At 40.2% G+C, this 13,752-nt stretch overlaps 1 protein-coding gene across 1 annotated transcript in view; it reads right to left on the reverse strand.

The window, feature by feature from the left end:
- The window catches only part of LOC311136719 (tetraspanin-15-like), a 48,448-nt gene that overhangs the window by 16,430 nt on the left and 18,266 nt on the right, over positions 1-13,752 (reverse strand). The window contains exons 2-5 of the mRNA XM_084170978.1: positions 9,452-9,637; positions 7,718-7,792; positions 5,405-5,500; positions 954-1,070 (exon numbers count right to left, since the gene is read on the reverse strand). Of these exons, the coding sequence (XP_084027104.1) occupies positions 954-1,070; positions 5,405-5,500; positions 7,718-7,792; positions 9,452-9,637 (474 nt within the window). The remainder of the gene's footprint in view (positions 1-953; positions 1,071-5,404; positions 5,501-7,717; positions 7,793-9,451; positions 9,638-13,752) is intronic.

Below are 13,752 nucleotides of genomic sequence, written 5' to 3' on the forward strand. Positions count from 1 at the left end.
AGGGGGAAAATGTTGTGTTCATTTTCCCTGTAATGCCCAAATGCAACCACAATTCAAAAACGACCCTACTGTTATATTTAGAGATCAGAACACGGAGGGGAACAAATATGGCATAGGAGGCATCTAGAGATAAACAAACAGAGCTGTACTAATTCGTTTTCAACAAGTACGCAAATTTGTTAGGGGACACAAAGTGTTGTCATGGATGTGGTCTCTAACTTACATTTACATTTTAGTCATTTAGCAGACGCTCTTATCCAGAGCGACTTACAGGAGCAATTAGGGTTAAGTGCCTTGCTTAAGGGCACATCGACAGATTTTTCACCTAGTCGGCTCGGGGATTAGAACCAGCGACCTTTCGGTTACTGGCACTACGCTCTTAACCACTAAGCTACCTGCCGCCCCGGGTAATCAACCATTCTCTGCTGAAACAATACAATGCTAAACTGTTCAGTTATGAGTGCAAATAACCAGAATTGGTTGTACATTTCCATGTTTCTTGTCAGACAAATGGGAACTTGTGTGATCTTCCCAACCAGAGATTTTTTCAGTACAAAGAAACTAAGAAAAAGACAAAGTCTGACATTTGGAGACAATAGTAGCCTCGAGGTTAGCGAGTCGGACCAATAAGAGGAAGGTTGTCGGTTTGAATCACAGGGCTAACGTGTAAAAGCAGGCTGGAGTGAACTGGAGCCGGAGGGTTGCTGGCATCATTATCCCCTACGCTACCTACTGCCGTTTTGCCCTAGAGCAAGAAACTTAAACCCCAACTGCTCCAGAGTCCCTGTTCTGCTGAGCTGACCCTGTGCTGCTCCCAGCCTGTCATGTGTGTGGGGTGTTGGGTTGGGTACTGTGACAGCAAAACATTTTTGGGGGAATTTGCCTTCAAAATTTATTTAAATAAAGATCTATTTATTTGCATCATGAGCTCTCAATGGAAGAGCAGCACAGACCTTGTTTTCGAGGCAGCAGGTGTAAGGCACTCCACAAGCCAGCGGTCCAGGAGCTGTACAGTTATGGTACATGTTCACTTCCCAGTCTTTGTACTCCTGCCCTCCACAACACTTGAACTGTAAAGAACAGACAGAGAAAGCACAGGACAGACATAAATAGCTGTATTAATAAATCAAAACATTTACAGAATGGTATACAGCATTATGAAAAGCCTTGATTCCTCTTTAAAACACATAACTTTAAAGGCTTATTTAAACCCTTTATGCCTACACAGATACGCATCGTTTTAATGAATTCATCCTATACAAAAGCTTTTTAACAGGTCCTTACATCAGGCACAAAATGTGGCATAACCCCATTGTCAACCTTTAGCATGCCATTTGCTTACATGATTTGTGAAGCATAGACTATGAAGGCCTTATAAAGGGTTTATGAACATTTTATAAAGTCTTTCAAATAGTTTATCATTTGAGCTTCAAGTACATTTTCTAACTCTTTTGGTCTAGTACAGCAAGGTTGTTTACATGTTGAGCTTTTGTATTAGCATAAAACACAATTTAGGTTCAAAGGAAGTGTTTCGCAAGACTATAATTCAAAGGAACTGTGAATCTGCTTTGTCTTCAAAGCAAAGATCTGAAAAGGCTCTTAAAACACCTAGAGCCATTGCTAGTAATTACTCCAATTACCTGTATAGGATTCTCTGTAAGTTTTAAGTATACTATTTCAGAAGCTATAGCATTATAATTTGGTCATTTAGAATCCTGTAAAGTTTCAGTAAAGGGATCAAAATTAAAACGATTATTTAGAATGTGCCGAGGTACAGGTAACTGCCAAAGTAAAGGAAACATCATTTACCCAAGTGTTTGTTTATTTTGGCAGTTACATGCAATTTCCAACTTCTGTGACTTGGTAAAAAATCTAGATTGTAAGTCAATATTTTTGGAAAATCAGGTCATCTTTAGCCATTAACAAATGTATTCCTGAAGAAAACACACAAACAAAACATGGATGTGATGACGATATGTACTGAACAAAAATGTAAAAACGCAACAATTTCAAAGATTTTACTGAGTTACAGTTCATATATGGAAAACAGTCAATTGAAATAAATTCATTAGGCCCTAATCTATGGATTTCACATGACTGGGCAGGGGCGCAGCCACGGGTGGGCACTGGCCCACCCACTTGAGCCAGGCCCACCCACTGGGGAGCCAGGCCCAGCCAATCAGAATACGTTTTCCCCCACAAAAGGGCTTTATTACAGACAGAAAACGACATTGGAGGCAGCTTATAGTAGAGAAATTAACTAAATTATCTGGCAACAGCTCTGGTGGACATTCCTGTAGTCAGCATGTCAATTGCACACTCCCTCAAAACTTGAGACATCTGTGGCATTGTGTTGTGTGACAAAACTGCACATTTTAGAGTGGCCTTTTATTGTCCCCACCACAAGGTGCACCTGTGTAATGATCATGCTGTTTAAATCAGCTTCTTGATATGCCACACCTGTCAGGTGGATGGATTATCTTGGCAAAGAGAAATGCTCACTAACAGGGATGTAAACACATTTCTGCACAACATTTGAGATAAATGTTAATGTCTGGGATCTTTTATTTCAGCTCATGAAACATGGGACCAACACTTTACATGTTGCGTTTATATTTTTGTTCAGTATAGAACTAATGAGTTGTAGTGGCTCTGACATTATTGAGTTACAAGAACATGAGGGAGAGAGATCTTGTGTGTGCTTAGGGAGATTAGCAAGTAACCTTTTCTCCAGCAGCTCATATAAGCACTATGTACCAATTCATGGTTCACCACAGAGACCAAGTATTCCAGTTCAGACTTTCATCAGAGTAAGAACTAACCCAAGCCAAAGCAATACTAGGCCTACTCTAGAGATCAATAACCAAATACTGGCCTGTGTTAAATGTTAAATGTCCGTTTTAAAACACATTGGACACACACACACACACAAAACCTAGAGGCCAAATATACGAGCCAGAAATCAGAGGCTTGAGATGCGTGTATCCATTTGAGTCCTATTAAAATATCCTGCTATAATTACAGTCCTTAATAAATACATACAAATGTAATGACTTGGAATAGCAGAGACCTTTGCTTAAAAGCGTAAAGACCGGCATTGAACATTCGCAAATGTTTTGCATGTGGCTGAAAATCCATGCATGAAGTGAACGTTTTTATATGAACACAATTACAGATGTCTCAATCCAGTGGCAGAATGTAATGTATCCCTAAAAAGCTGTGCCTCTGACGCCACTAAAACCATAATGAAAGAAATCCTATTGTGCACAATACATACCGTTCCCACTCATAGAACCTACTTCCAGCTGAGTGCTCACTTCGAGAGCCAGTCTCCAACTTGGCTGGCGAAACGCCACAGAGTTAAAAGCAAACAGAACTACTTCCTTTTAAAAATATGGTATAATCTGATGCAGTTTAACATTTGACCATAAAGCAGCACTTAAGAAAAAGAATCTAAGAAAACCCTGTCAAAGTCCCTTAGGCTAGGTCTAATATATAAATGCTAGTTAAGAGCTAGCACACAGTTGTGGTTACACACAAAATCGAATTCACTAGTAAGTTTAGAAACAGTTTTCCTTTCTATTGATCTGGAAGGGTTTTCAAAGCTATAAAAAAAAGGGGACAGCAGCACTTGGAGTTGTATTTATCTACTTCCTTCTATCAACAAGTCCAAACTAACACAACTACCTTCCTCAGTGGGTATTTTCAAAGCTCCTGTTCGATGTGCTTCAGGATGTGTCAAAACACATCACAGTTGGAGAGAATCGAGACGGTACGTTCTTTTTTTGGGAGACAGACAAAGCTGTCCTCCAACATTCAGAGTCCCAATTTACAAGTAGTTATTTCTTTCAACATTTTCCATTCTACAAACAGCTTTGTGTTGCTTGTGGTGAGTATAATGCTCGAAATAAAGCACAATATACAGTGTTTGACATATACAGTGTTGTGAAAAAGTATGTGCCACCTTTCTGATTTTCTCTGTTCTTGCATATTTTTGATACTGAATGTTGTAAGATCTTCAACCAAAACCTAATATTAGGTAAAGGGAACCGGAGTTTACAAATAACAACAAAATATATGTATTTATTGAATTAACAAAGTTATGCAACACCCAATTCCCCTGTGTGAAAAAGTAATTGCCCCCTTACACTCAATAACTGGTTGTACCACCTTTAGCTGCAATGACTGCAACCAACTGCTTCCTGTAGTTGTTGATCAGTCTCTCACATCGCTGTGGCGATACCCAGCTCATCCAAAAAGTTGACTCAAATTTGCCAAAAAGCACCTTGATGATCATCAAGACTCTTGGAAGAATGTTATATGGACAGATGAGTCAAAAGTATAACTTTTTGGATGACATGGGTCCCATTATGCCTGGCGAAAACCAAACACTGCATTCTACAGTAAGAACCTCATACCAACAATCAAGCATGGTGGTGGTAGTGTGACGGTTTGGGGATGCTTTGCTGGCTCAGGACCTGGACGACTTGCCTTAATAGAAGGAACCATGAATTCTGCTCTGTATCAGAGAATTCTACAGGAGAATGTCAGGCCATTCGTCTAAGCTGAAGCTGAAGCGCAGCTGGGTCATGCAGCAAGACAATGACCAAAACACACAATCAAGTCTACATGCCCATGGCTAAAAAGCAACACATTTGAAGTTTTGGAATGGCCTAGTCAAATTCCAGACCTAATCCCAATTGAGATGTTGGGCAGGACTTGAAACAAGCAGTTCATGCTTAAAACCCCCCACAAATGTCGCTGAGTTATAGCAGTTCTGCATGGAAGAGAGGGCCTAAATTCCTCCACAGCGACGTGAGACTGATCAACAACTACAGGAAGCGTTTGGTTGGAGTCAATGCAGCTAAAGGTGGCACAACCAGTTATTGAGTGTAAGGGGGCAATTACTTTTTCACACAGGGGCATTGGGTGTTGCATAACTTCGTTTATGAAATAAATTAAATAAGTATAAGTATGTAATTGTCTAATATTAGGTTTTGGTTGAAGATCTGATAATATTTAGCAATCAAAAATATGCAAAAGTAGAGAAAATTAGATAAGGGGCAAATACCTTTTCACAGCACTGTACTCGGGCTACTTTTCCATCATCAGCAGTCCTCCTGTGTAACAATTCATTGAAAAGCAGGATCGCTGGAAACAATTAGTTCTCGGTAACAAATTTCATCAAGGTTAGATGTGAGAATGAGAACTACAAATGCTGCATTGACAGCATCCATCTCTCCCCCATCCAGTAGGAACCTTCTAATTACAACAAACCACTCTTTCCCTTTGTGACATAATCCCAAATGACATTTGGTCAACAGCAATGAAAAACAAAGAATCGCAGAGGCAAAACCTGGAAAACAGTTTAAAGGAAAATCAATTTTTCTAACAGAAATCGTACCTTTCTTTGAACAAAGTCCATGATGTTTTTGAAATCCAGATCATCGTAATAATTCACTATTCCTTTGCGAATGTTTTTGTTTAAGAGGTCCACAGTCTATGGTGGAAAAGAAAAATAGAGGGTGAAATATATTAAGAGTGTAGGATTGAGACAGTGTGTAGGCAAGCTTTATAACAATCGAGTACAAAACAATTTAATACATTTAATGGGGAACCCAATGCACCAACACTTAACCTCTTCCTATATTGCTCCTGTCAATAAAAACTGCTTTTATTTTCCAAAATTCTGGCATAAGCAATTCCTCAAAGAGACAAATTACCATGTAACCTCTTTTTGATATAGTATGTCTCAAGTCTGAACATGATCCTATCTGTATTGGACCTTTGGAGGATTAGTTACTGTTACAATTTGATAATGGCGTTTTTCTTTGCCTGGGAGGGGGTCCCTGGGCAAGAAAAAGTTTGCCAAAAGGTGCAACAAAGTACTGAGTAAAGGGTCTGAATACTTACGTAAATGTGATATTTCCGTTTTTTTATTTGTAATAGATTTGCAAAAATGACTAAAAACTTGATTTTGCTATGTCATTATGTGGTATTGTGTGTAGATTGATGAGAAAAAAACACCTTAATCCATTTTTGAATAAGGCTGTAACGTAACAAAATGTGGAAAAAGTCAATGATCTGAATACTTTCCAAATGCACTGTATTTGTCCAGAGTGACTTACAAAGTGGTGCATTCACCTTATAGCCAGTGGGATAACCACTTTACCAAAAACATTTTTACTTTATTTTTAATTTTTTTATATATAGTGCATTCGGAAAGTATTCAGACCCCTTGACTTTTACAGCCTCAAGTCTTCTTGGGTATGATGCTTCATGCTTGGCCCACCTGTATTTGGAGAGTTTCTCCCATTCTTCTCTGCAGATCCTCTCAAGTTCTGTCAGGTTGGATGGGGAGTGTCGCTGTACAGCTATTTTCAGGTCAAGTCGTGACACTTGGCATTCAGGCCAAAGAGTTCAATATTGGTTTTATCAGACCAGAGAATCTTGTTTCTCATGGTCTGAGAGTCCTTTAGTTGCCTTTTGGCAAACTCCAAGCGGGCTGTCATGTGCCTTTTACTGAGGAGTGGCTTCCGTCTGGCCACTCTACCATAAAGGCCTGATTGGTAGAGTGCTGCAGAGATGGTTGTTCTTCTGGAAGGTTCTCCCATCTCCATAGAGAAACTCTGGAGCTCTGTCAGAGTGACCATCAGTTCTTGGTCACTTCCCTGACCATGGCCCTTCTCCCCCAATTGCTCAGTTTGGCCGGGCGGCCAGCCCTAGGAAGAGTCTTCGTGGTTCCAAACTTCTTCCATTTAAGAATGATGGAGGCCACTGTGTTCTTGGGGACCTTCAATGCTGCAGACATTTTTTGGCACCCTTCCCCAGATCTGTGCCTCGACACAATCCTGTCTCGGAGCGCTACGGACAATTCCTTTGACCTCATGGCTTGGTTTTTGCTCTGACATGCACTGTCAACTGTGGGACTTTACATAGATAGGTGTGTGCCTTTCCATCATGTCCAATCAATTGAATTTACCACAGGTGGACTCCAATCAAGTTGTAGAAACATCAAGGATGATTATAGCAAAGGGTCTGAATACTTATGTAAATAAAGTATTTCCGTTTTTTCTTTATGTCTAAAAACCTGTTCTCGCTTTGTCATTATGGGGCATTGTGTGTAGATTGATGAGGGAAATTGTTTTATATAATTCATTTTAGAATAAGGCTGTAACGTAACAAATGTGGAAAAAGGGAAGGGGTCTGAACACGTTCCGAATGCACTCAGCCAGGGGGCGGAATAATCATGTCTAAACCAATTTAGGATGGGACGAAATGCTAGTGCCTGGAAATACAATTTAAAGTTTGGTACAGACAGTCCTCTGACGTCTTTCCCTCTTTGCAAGTTAGTTAATTTTATCCAGCCAGAAATCTTTTCACAAATTCCTAAACATAATGGGAATGGAATGTCATAAACAATACAAGACATTTGAAAATTCCTATATGGAAACCACAAGGGTCAATCTGAAATACCCTGAGAATGGTGAACTGAGCAGTTAATATCCTTGCCTGATATCAACACAATTGAGTTAGTCCCACTATGTCAACTAATTGTAAAGTACACCGTTTCTTAAACTTGTTAGCTTTCTACTTGCACAAGCCCAGGTAAATGTATCCAATAAGAGGCGGCATGAGTTCCTTTTGTGTATATAAAGATTGAGAGAAAGCCAATGATCATGAGTTTAATAACAGATAAGGAATCGGTTTATGGTACCTGATGCCTGAAGAACAGAGCCATGATGCCACCGAGAAGCTCCAGAATGAGACAGACTGTTAGGGTGTAGAGAAACTGAAAAACAAATCACATTTACAAGGTTAACAGAATATTTAACTTTATAAAAACAGTTTAATGGACCTGTCTGTTTAGCTTTCCTTTGATCATATATTGTGAACCACAAAACCACCTTTTTGCTGTAGCATCTTAAATGCTGCTGCTCTTTGCCATTTTTATAGCAGCTCAGCTAAAGCTAAAAATTATGTTGATAATCAATAGGGGACACTTGTGGTGGCCTCATACACGAAAAACAAATGTATTGATCAATGCATGATGAAATTGAAGAAGCACTGTTCTAAGATGTTGCCAATTGTATGCCTAATATCTTAGAATATTCTGCACTGTAGCATTAAAAAACTTATTCCCCAGTTAAATACAATTGTAGAATTTATTTAGGCAAAAAAAATACCTCGCTTTTAGAAGACAAAAAACTCTAATTTGTTCAGAAGGGAGTCAAACTCGAGCCAATACAAGCACTGATGTTTCATTAAAAGTAGATGCAAACATCTCAAAATGTTCAGGTCATTAATTCATAAGAGCAAGTCTAGGTCCAAGAGGCTTCTAAACAGATTCTACCCCCAAGCCATAAGACTCCTGAACATCTAATCAAATGGCTACCCAGACTATTTGCATTGCCCCACCCCCCTCTTTTACGCTGCTGCTACTCTCTGTTTATTATCTATGCATAGTCACTTTAATAACTCTACCTACATGTACATATTACCTCGACTAACCGGTGCCCCCGCACATCGACTCTGTACCGGTACCCCCTGTATATAGCCTCGCTATTGTTATTTTTACTGCTGCTCTTTAATTATTTGTTACTTTCATTTCGTATTATTTTATATTGTATGTTTTTGTGATTATTTTTGGTATTCTTTCTTAAAACTGCATTGTTGGTTAAATATATATATATTTTAAAGTCATTTAGCAGACGCTCTTATCCAGAGCGACTTACAGTTAGTGAGTGCATACATTTTTCATAAGGGCTTGTAAGTAAGCATTTCACTGTAAGGTCTACACCTGTTGTATTCGGCGCATGTGACAATTTCTGAGACTGGTAACTAATGAACATATCCTCTGCAGCAGAGGTAACTCTGGGTCTTCCATTCCTGTGGCGGTCCTCATGAGAGCCAGTTTCATAGCGCTTGATGGTGTTTGCGACTGCACTGGAAGAAACTTTCAAAGTTCTTGACATGTTCCATATTGACTGACCTTCATGTCTTAAAGTAATGATGGACTGTTGTTTCTCTTTGCTTATTTGAGCTGTTCTTGACATAATATGGAAGAAATTCCACAAATTAACTTTTAACAAGGCACACCTGTTAATTGAAGTGCATTCCAGGTGACTACTTCATGAAGCTGGTTGAGAGAATGCCAAGAGTGTGCAAAGCTGTCATCAAGGCAAAGGGTGGCAATTTGATGAATCTCAAATATATTCTGATTTGTTTAACACTTTTGGTTACTACATGATTACATATGTGTTATTTCATAGTTTTGAAGTCTTCACTATTATTCTACAATGTAAAAAATAGATTAAAGAAAAACCCTTGAATGAGTAGGTGTGTCCAAACTTTTGACTGGTAGTGTATATATTTGACCCAGGTCTGGTGAGTGGTGAACCTCAAGCCTATATCACAGTGTTGTATTAAATTGTGTGGGCCTAGTACTCACCACTTTGAGGAGAGTCAGGTTGTCCCTGAGGGAGGCCAACACACCGATGAAGGAGACGATGAACATCACCACCCCCAGGACGATCAGGATGATGGAGGGGGCCAGAAACACCCCCTCCAGGGTTTTGTAGCGCTGCCGCTCCACCTCCGCATAGATACCGATGGCTAGGATGAACCCCCCAATCAGCTACCGGAAATAGAGACAGATATGGAGATGAGAATTAAGTATATGGGCCAAGAGTGGTTACATATACTGAGTGGTTACCTATACTGAGTGGTTACTTATAAAATGCAACGTCAAATCAGAAAACTTAGTTACTAGGGCTTTATCTACAGTGCATTCAGAAAGTATTCAGACCCCTTGGCTTTTTTCAAATTTTGTTACGTTACAGCCTTATTCTAAAATAGATTAAAACAATTATAATCTCAATCTACAAACAATAACCCATAATGACAAAGCGAAAACAGGTTTAGACATTTTTGCAAATGTATTAAAAATAAAATACAGAAATACCTTATTTACATAAGTATTCAGACCCTTTGCTAAGAGATTCAAAATTGAGCTCAGGTGCATCCTGTTTCCATTGATCATCCTTCAGATATTTCTACAACTTGGAGTCCACCTGTGGTAAATTCAATTGATTGGACATGATTTGGAAAGGCACACACCTGTCTATATAAGGTCCCAGAGTTGACAATGCATGTCAGAGCAAAAACCAAGCCATGAGGTCGAAGGAATTGTCCGTAGAGCTTCGAGACAGGATTGTGTCGAGGCACAGATCTGGGGAAGGGTACCAAAACATGTCTGCAGCATTGAAGGTCCCCAAGAACACAGTGGCCTCAATCATTCTTAAAATGGAAGAAGTTTGGAACCACCAAGTCTCTTACTAGAGCTGGCCGCCCGGCCAAACTGAGCAATCGGGGGAGAAGGGCCATGGTCAGGGAAGTGACCAAGAACTGATGGTCACGCTGACAGATCTCCAGAGTTCCTCTATGGAGATGGGAGAACCTTCCAGGAGGACAACCATCTCTGCAGCACTCCACCAATCAGGCCATTATGGTAGAGTGGCCAGATGGAAGCCACTCCTCAGTAAAAGGCACGACAGCACACTTTGAGATTGCCAAAAGACACCTAACGGACTCTCAGACCATTAGAAACAAGATTCTCTGGTCTGATGAAACCAAGATTGAACTCTTTGGCCTGAATACCAAGTGTCACATCTGGAGGAAACCTGGCACCTTCCCTATGGTGAAGTATGGTGGTGGCAGCATCATGCTGTGGGGATGTTTTTCAGTGGCAGGGACTGGGAGACTAGTCAGGATCGAGGTAAAGATGAATGGAGAAAAGCACAGAGAGATCCTTGATGAAAACCTGCTCCAGAGCGCTCAGACTGGGGCGAAGGTTCACCTTCCAACAGTACAACAACCCTAAGCACACAGCCAAGACAACACAGGAATGGCTTCGGGACAAGTCTCTGAATGTCCTTGAGTGGCCCAGCCAGAGCCCGGACTTGAACCTGATCGAACATCTCTGGAGAGACCTGAAAATAGCTGTGCAGCGACGCTCCCCATCCAACCGGACAGAGCTTGAGTGGATCTGCAGAGAAGAATGGGAGAAACTCCCCAAATACAGGTGTGCCAAGCTTGTGCATCATACCCAAGAAGACTCGATGCTGTAATCACTGCCAAAGGTGCTTCAACAAAGTACTGAGTAAAGGGTCTGAATACTTATGTAAATGTGATATTTCATTTTTAAAAACCTGTTTTTGCTTTGTCATTATAGGGTATTGTGTACAGATTGATGAGGGATTTTTTTTTAGAATAAGGCTGTAACGTAACAAAATGTGTTAAAAGTCAAGGGGTCTGAATACTTTCAGGTTTCATGTTAATTTAATGTTCATAGATGAATGAATATTTTATGTAAATAGTTAAAGAAGGACCACACAAATCTAATTAATCAAATTAATTCTGATCACAAACTTTAATCCCACTGGGCAAAGACATCAGTTCAATGTCTAGTTTTGATTTACATAGATTGAGTTGACAACTAACAGGATTTCAAATGTGAAATCAACAACCATTTGAAACATTTGATTTAGGTTTAAAGTTGGGTGAAAAAAAGACAAATTCCCCAAAACCCTTTTGTTGATGACTTTTTGCAAATCTAAAATCAGTTTTCCACATTCATTCAGCATCATCACATTGCTTTTTTTGTTGTTGAAATGACGTGGAAACAATGTTGATTCAATAGGCTTGTACCTTGTGGGATGGCTCCATGCTGAGGGCAATTCATCAACATTGAAATGTAAATAACGTCTATGCTAGATACGCTGCTAAATTAAAATCAAATGTTATTGGTTGCGTACACATTTGCAGATGTTATCGCAGGTGCAGCGAAATGATTATGTTTCTAGATCCAACAGTGCAGTATACCTAACAATACAAAACACACAAATAAAATAAAATAAAGAAATATCAGATCGAGCATATAGGATACTCTCAATGGTGCATCTGTAGACGTTCGTGAGGGTGTCCTGAGGTTGAAGAGGTGCTGTTGCGCCTTCTTCACCACACTGTCTGTATGGATGGACCATTTCAGGTTATCAGTGATGTGCACGCTGAGGAACTTAAAGCTTTTCACCCTCTCTACTGCGGCCCCGTAGATGTGGATGGGGGCACGCCCTCTCTGCTGTCTCCTGAAGTCCACGATCAGCTCCTTTGTTTTGTTGACGTTGAGGTTATTTTCCTGGCACCACTCCGCCAGGGCCCTCACCTCCACCTTGTAGGCAGTCTCGTCGTTGTTGGTGATGAGGCCTACAACGGTTGTGTCGTCAGGCAAACTTGATGATTGCCCATTGATTCAGAGTTCTTAGAGTATACAGTAATATGCAAAGATAAATTCTAATTTGCGGGATTAAGTTGGGCCGGGATGACACAAGTATCGCAGTACTTGATAGTATCGTGGCAAGAAAACAAAATACGAAGCGGATTTAACTTTAGGAAAACATCCCTAATGTTTTAAACAAATATTATGTCATCCAGAGTCACATTTATTTATTTCCCAAGCTATAGCACACAATATTTTACATACAGCAGGTTTTTAAAGGAGCAAAGATTTCTGGCCTGCTTCGTGTTTCCATTTTTGGCATGGAAAAAAATATTGCGATACTGGTATTGTCACAGCCCTACAATTAAGTTAATTGGCAGTCCATTCCATTTAAATTAGCTGATTAGTTTGCTAAGCATTAGCAATGAATCTTTTACTCTAAGTACAGTGGGGGAAAAAATTATTTAGTCAGCCACCAATTGTGCAAGTTCTCCCACTTAAAAAGATGAGAGGCCTGTAATTTTCATCATAGGTACACGTCAACTATGACAGACAAAATGAGAAGAAAAAAATCCAGAAAATCACATTGTAGGATTTTTAATGAATTATTTTCAAATTATGGTGGAAAATAAGTATTTGGTCAATAACAAAAGTTTCTCAATACTTTGTTATATACCCTTTGTTGGCAATGACACAGGTCAAACGTTTTCTGTAAGTCTTCACAAGGTTTTCACACACTGTTGCTGGTATTTTGGCCCATTCCTCCATGCAGATCTCCTCTAGAGCAGTGATGTTTTGGGGCTGTCACTGGGCAACACAGACTTTCAACTCCCTCCAAAGATTTTCTATGGGGTTGAGATCTGGAGACTGGCTAGGCCACTCCAGGACCTTGAAATGCTTCTTACGAAGCCACTCCTTCGTTGCCCGGGCGGTGTGTTTGGGATCACTGTCATGCTGAAAGACCCAGCCACGTTTCATCTTCAATGCCCTTGCTGATGGAAGGAGGTTTTCACTCAAAATCTCACGATACATGGCCCCATTCATTCTTTCCTTTACACGGATCAGTCGTCCTGGTCCCTTTGCAGAAAAACAGCCCCAAAGAATGATGTTTCCACCCCCATGCTTCACAGTAGGTATGGTGTTCTTTGGATGCAACTCAGCATTCTTTGTCCTCCAAACACGACAAGTTGAGTTTTTACCAAAAAGTTCTATTTTGGTTTCATCTGACCATATGACATTCTCCCAATCCTCTTCTGGATCATCCAAATGCACTCTAGCAAACTTCAGACGGGCCTGGACATGTACTGGCTTAAGCAGGGGGACACGTCTGGCACTGCAGGATTTGAGTCCCTGGCGGCGTAGTGTGTTACTGATGGTAGGCTTTGTTACTTTGGTCCCAGCTCTCTGCAGGTCATTCACTAAGTCCCCCCGTGTGGTTCTGGGATTTTTGCTCACCGTTCTTGTGATCATTTTGA

The sequence above is a fragment of the Coregonus lavaretus genome, assembly GCF_964263955.1.
Source record: "Coregonus lavaretus genome assembly, chromosome: 1".
Taxonomy (NCBI): Eukaryota; Metazoa; Chordata; class Actinopteri; order Salmoniformes; family Salmonidae; genus Coregonus; species Coregonus lavaretus.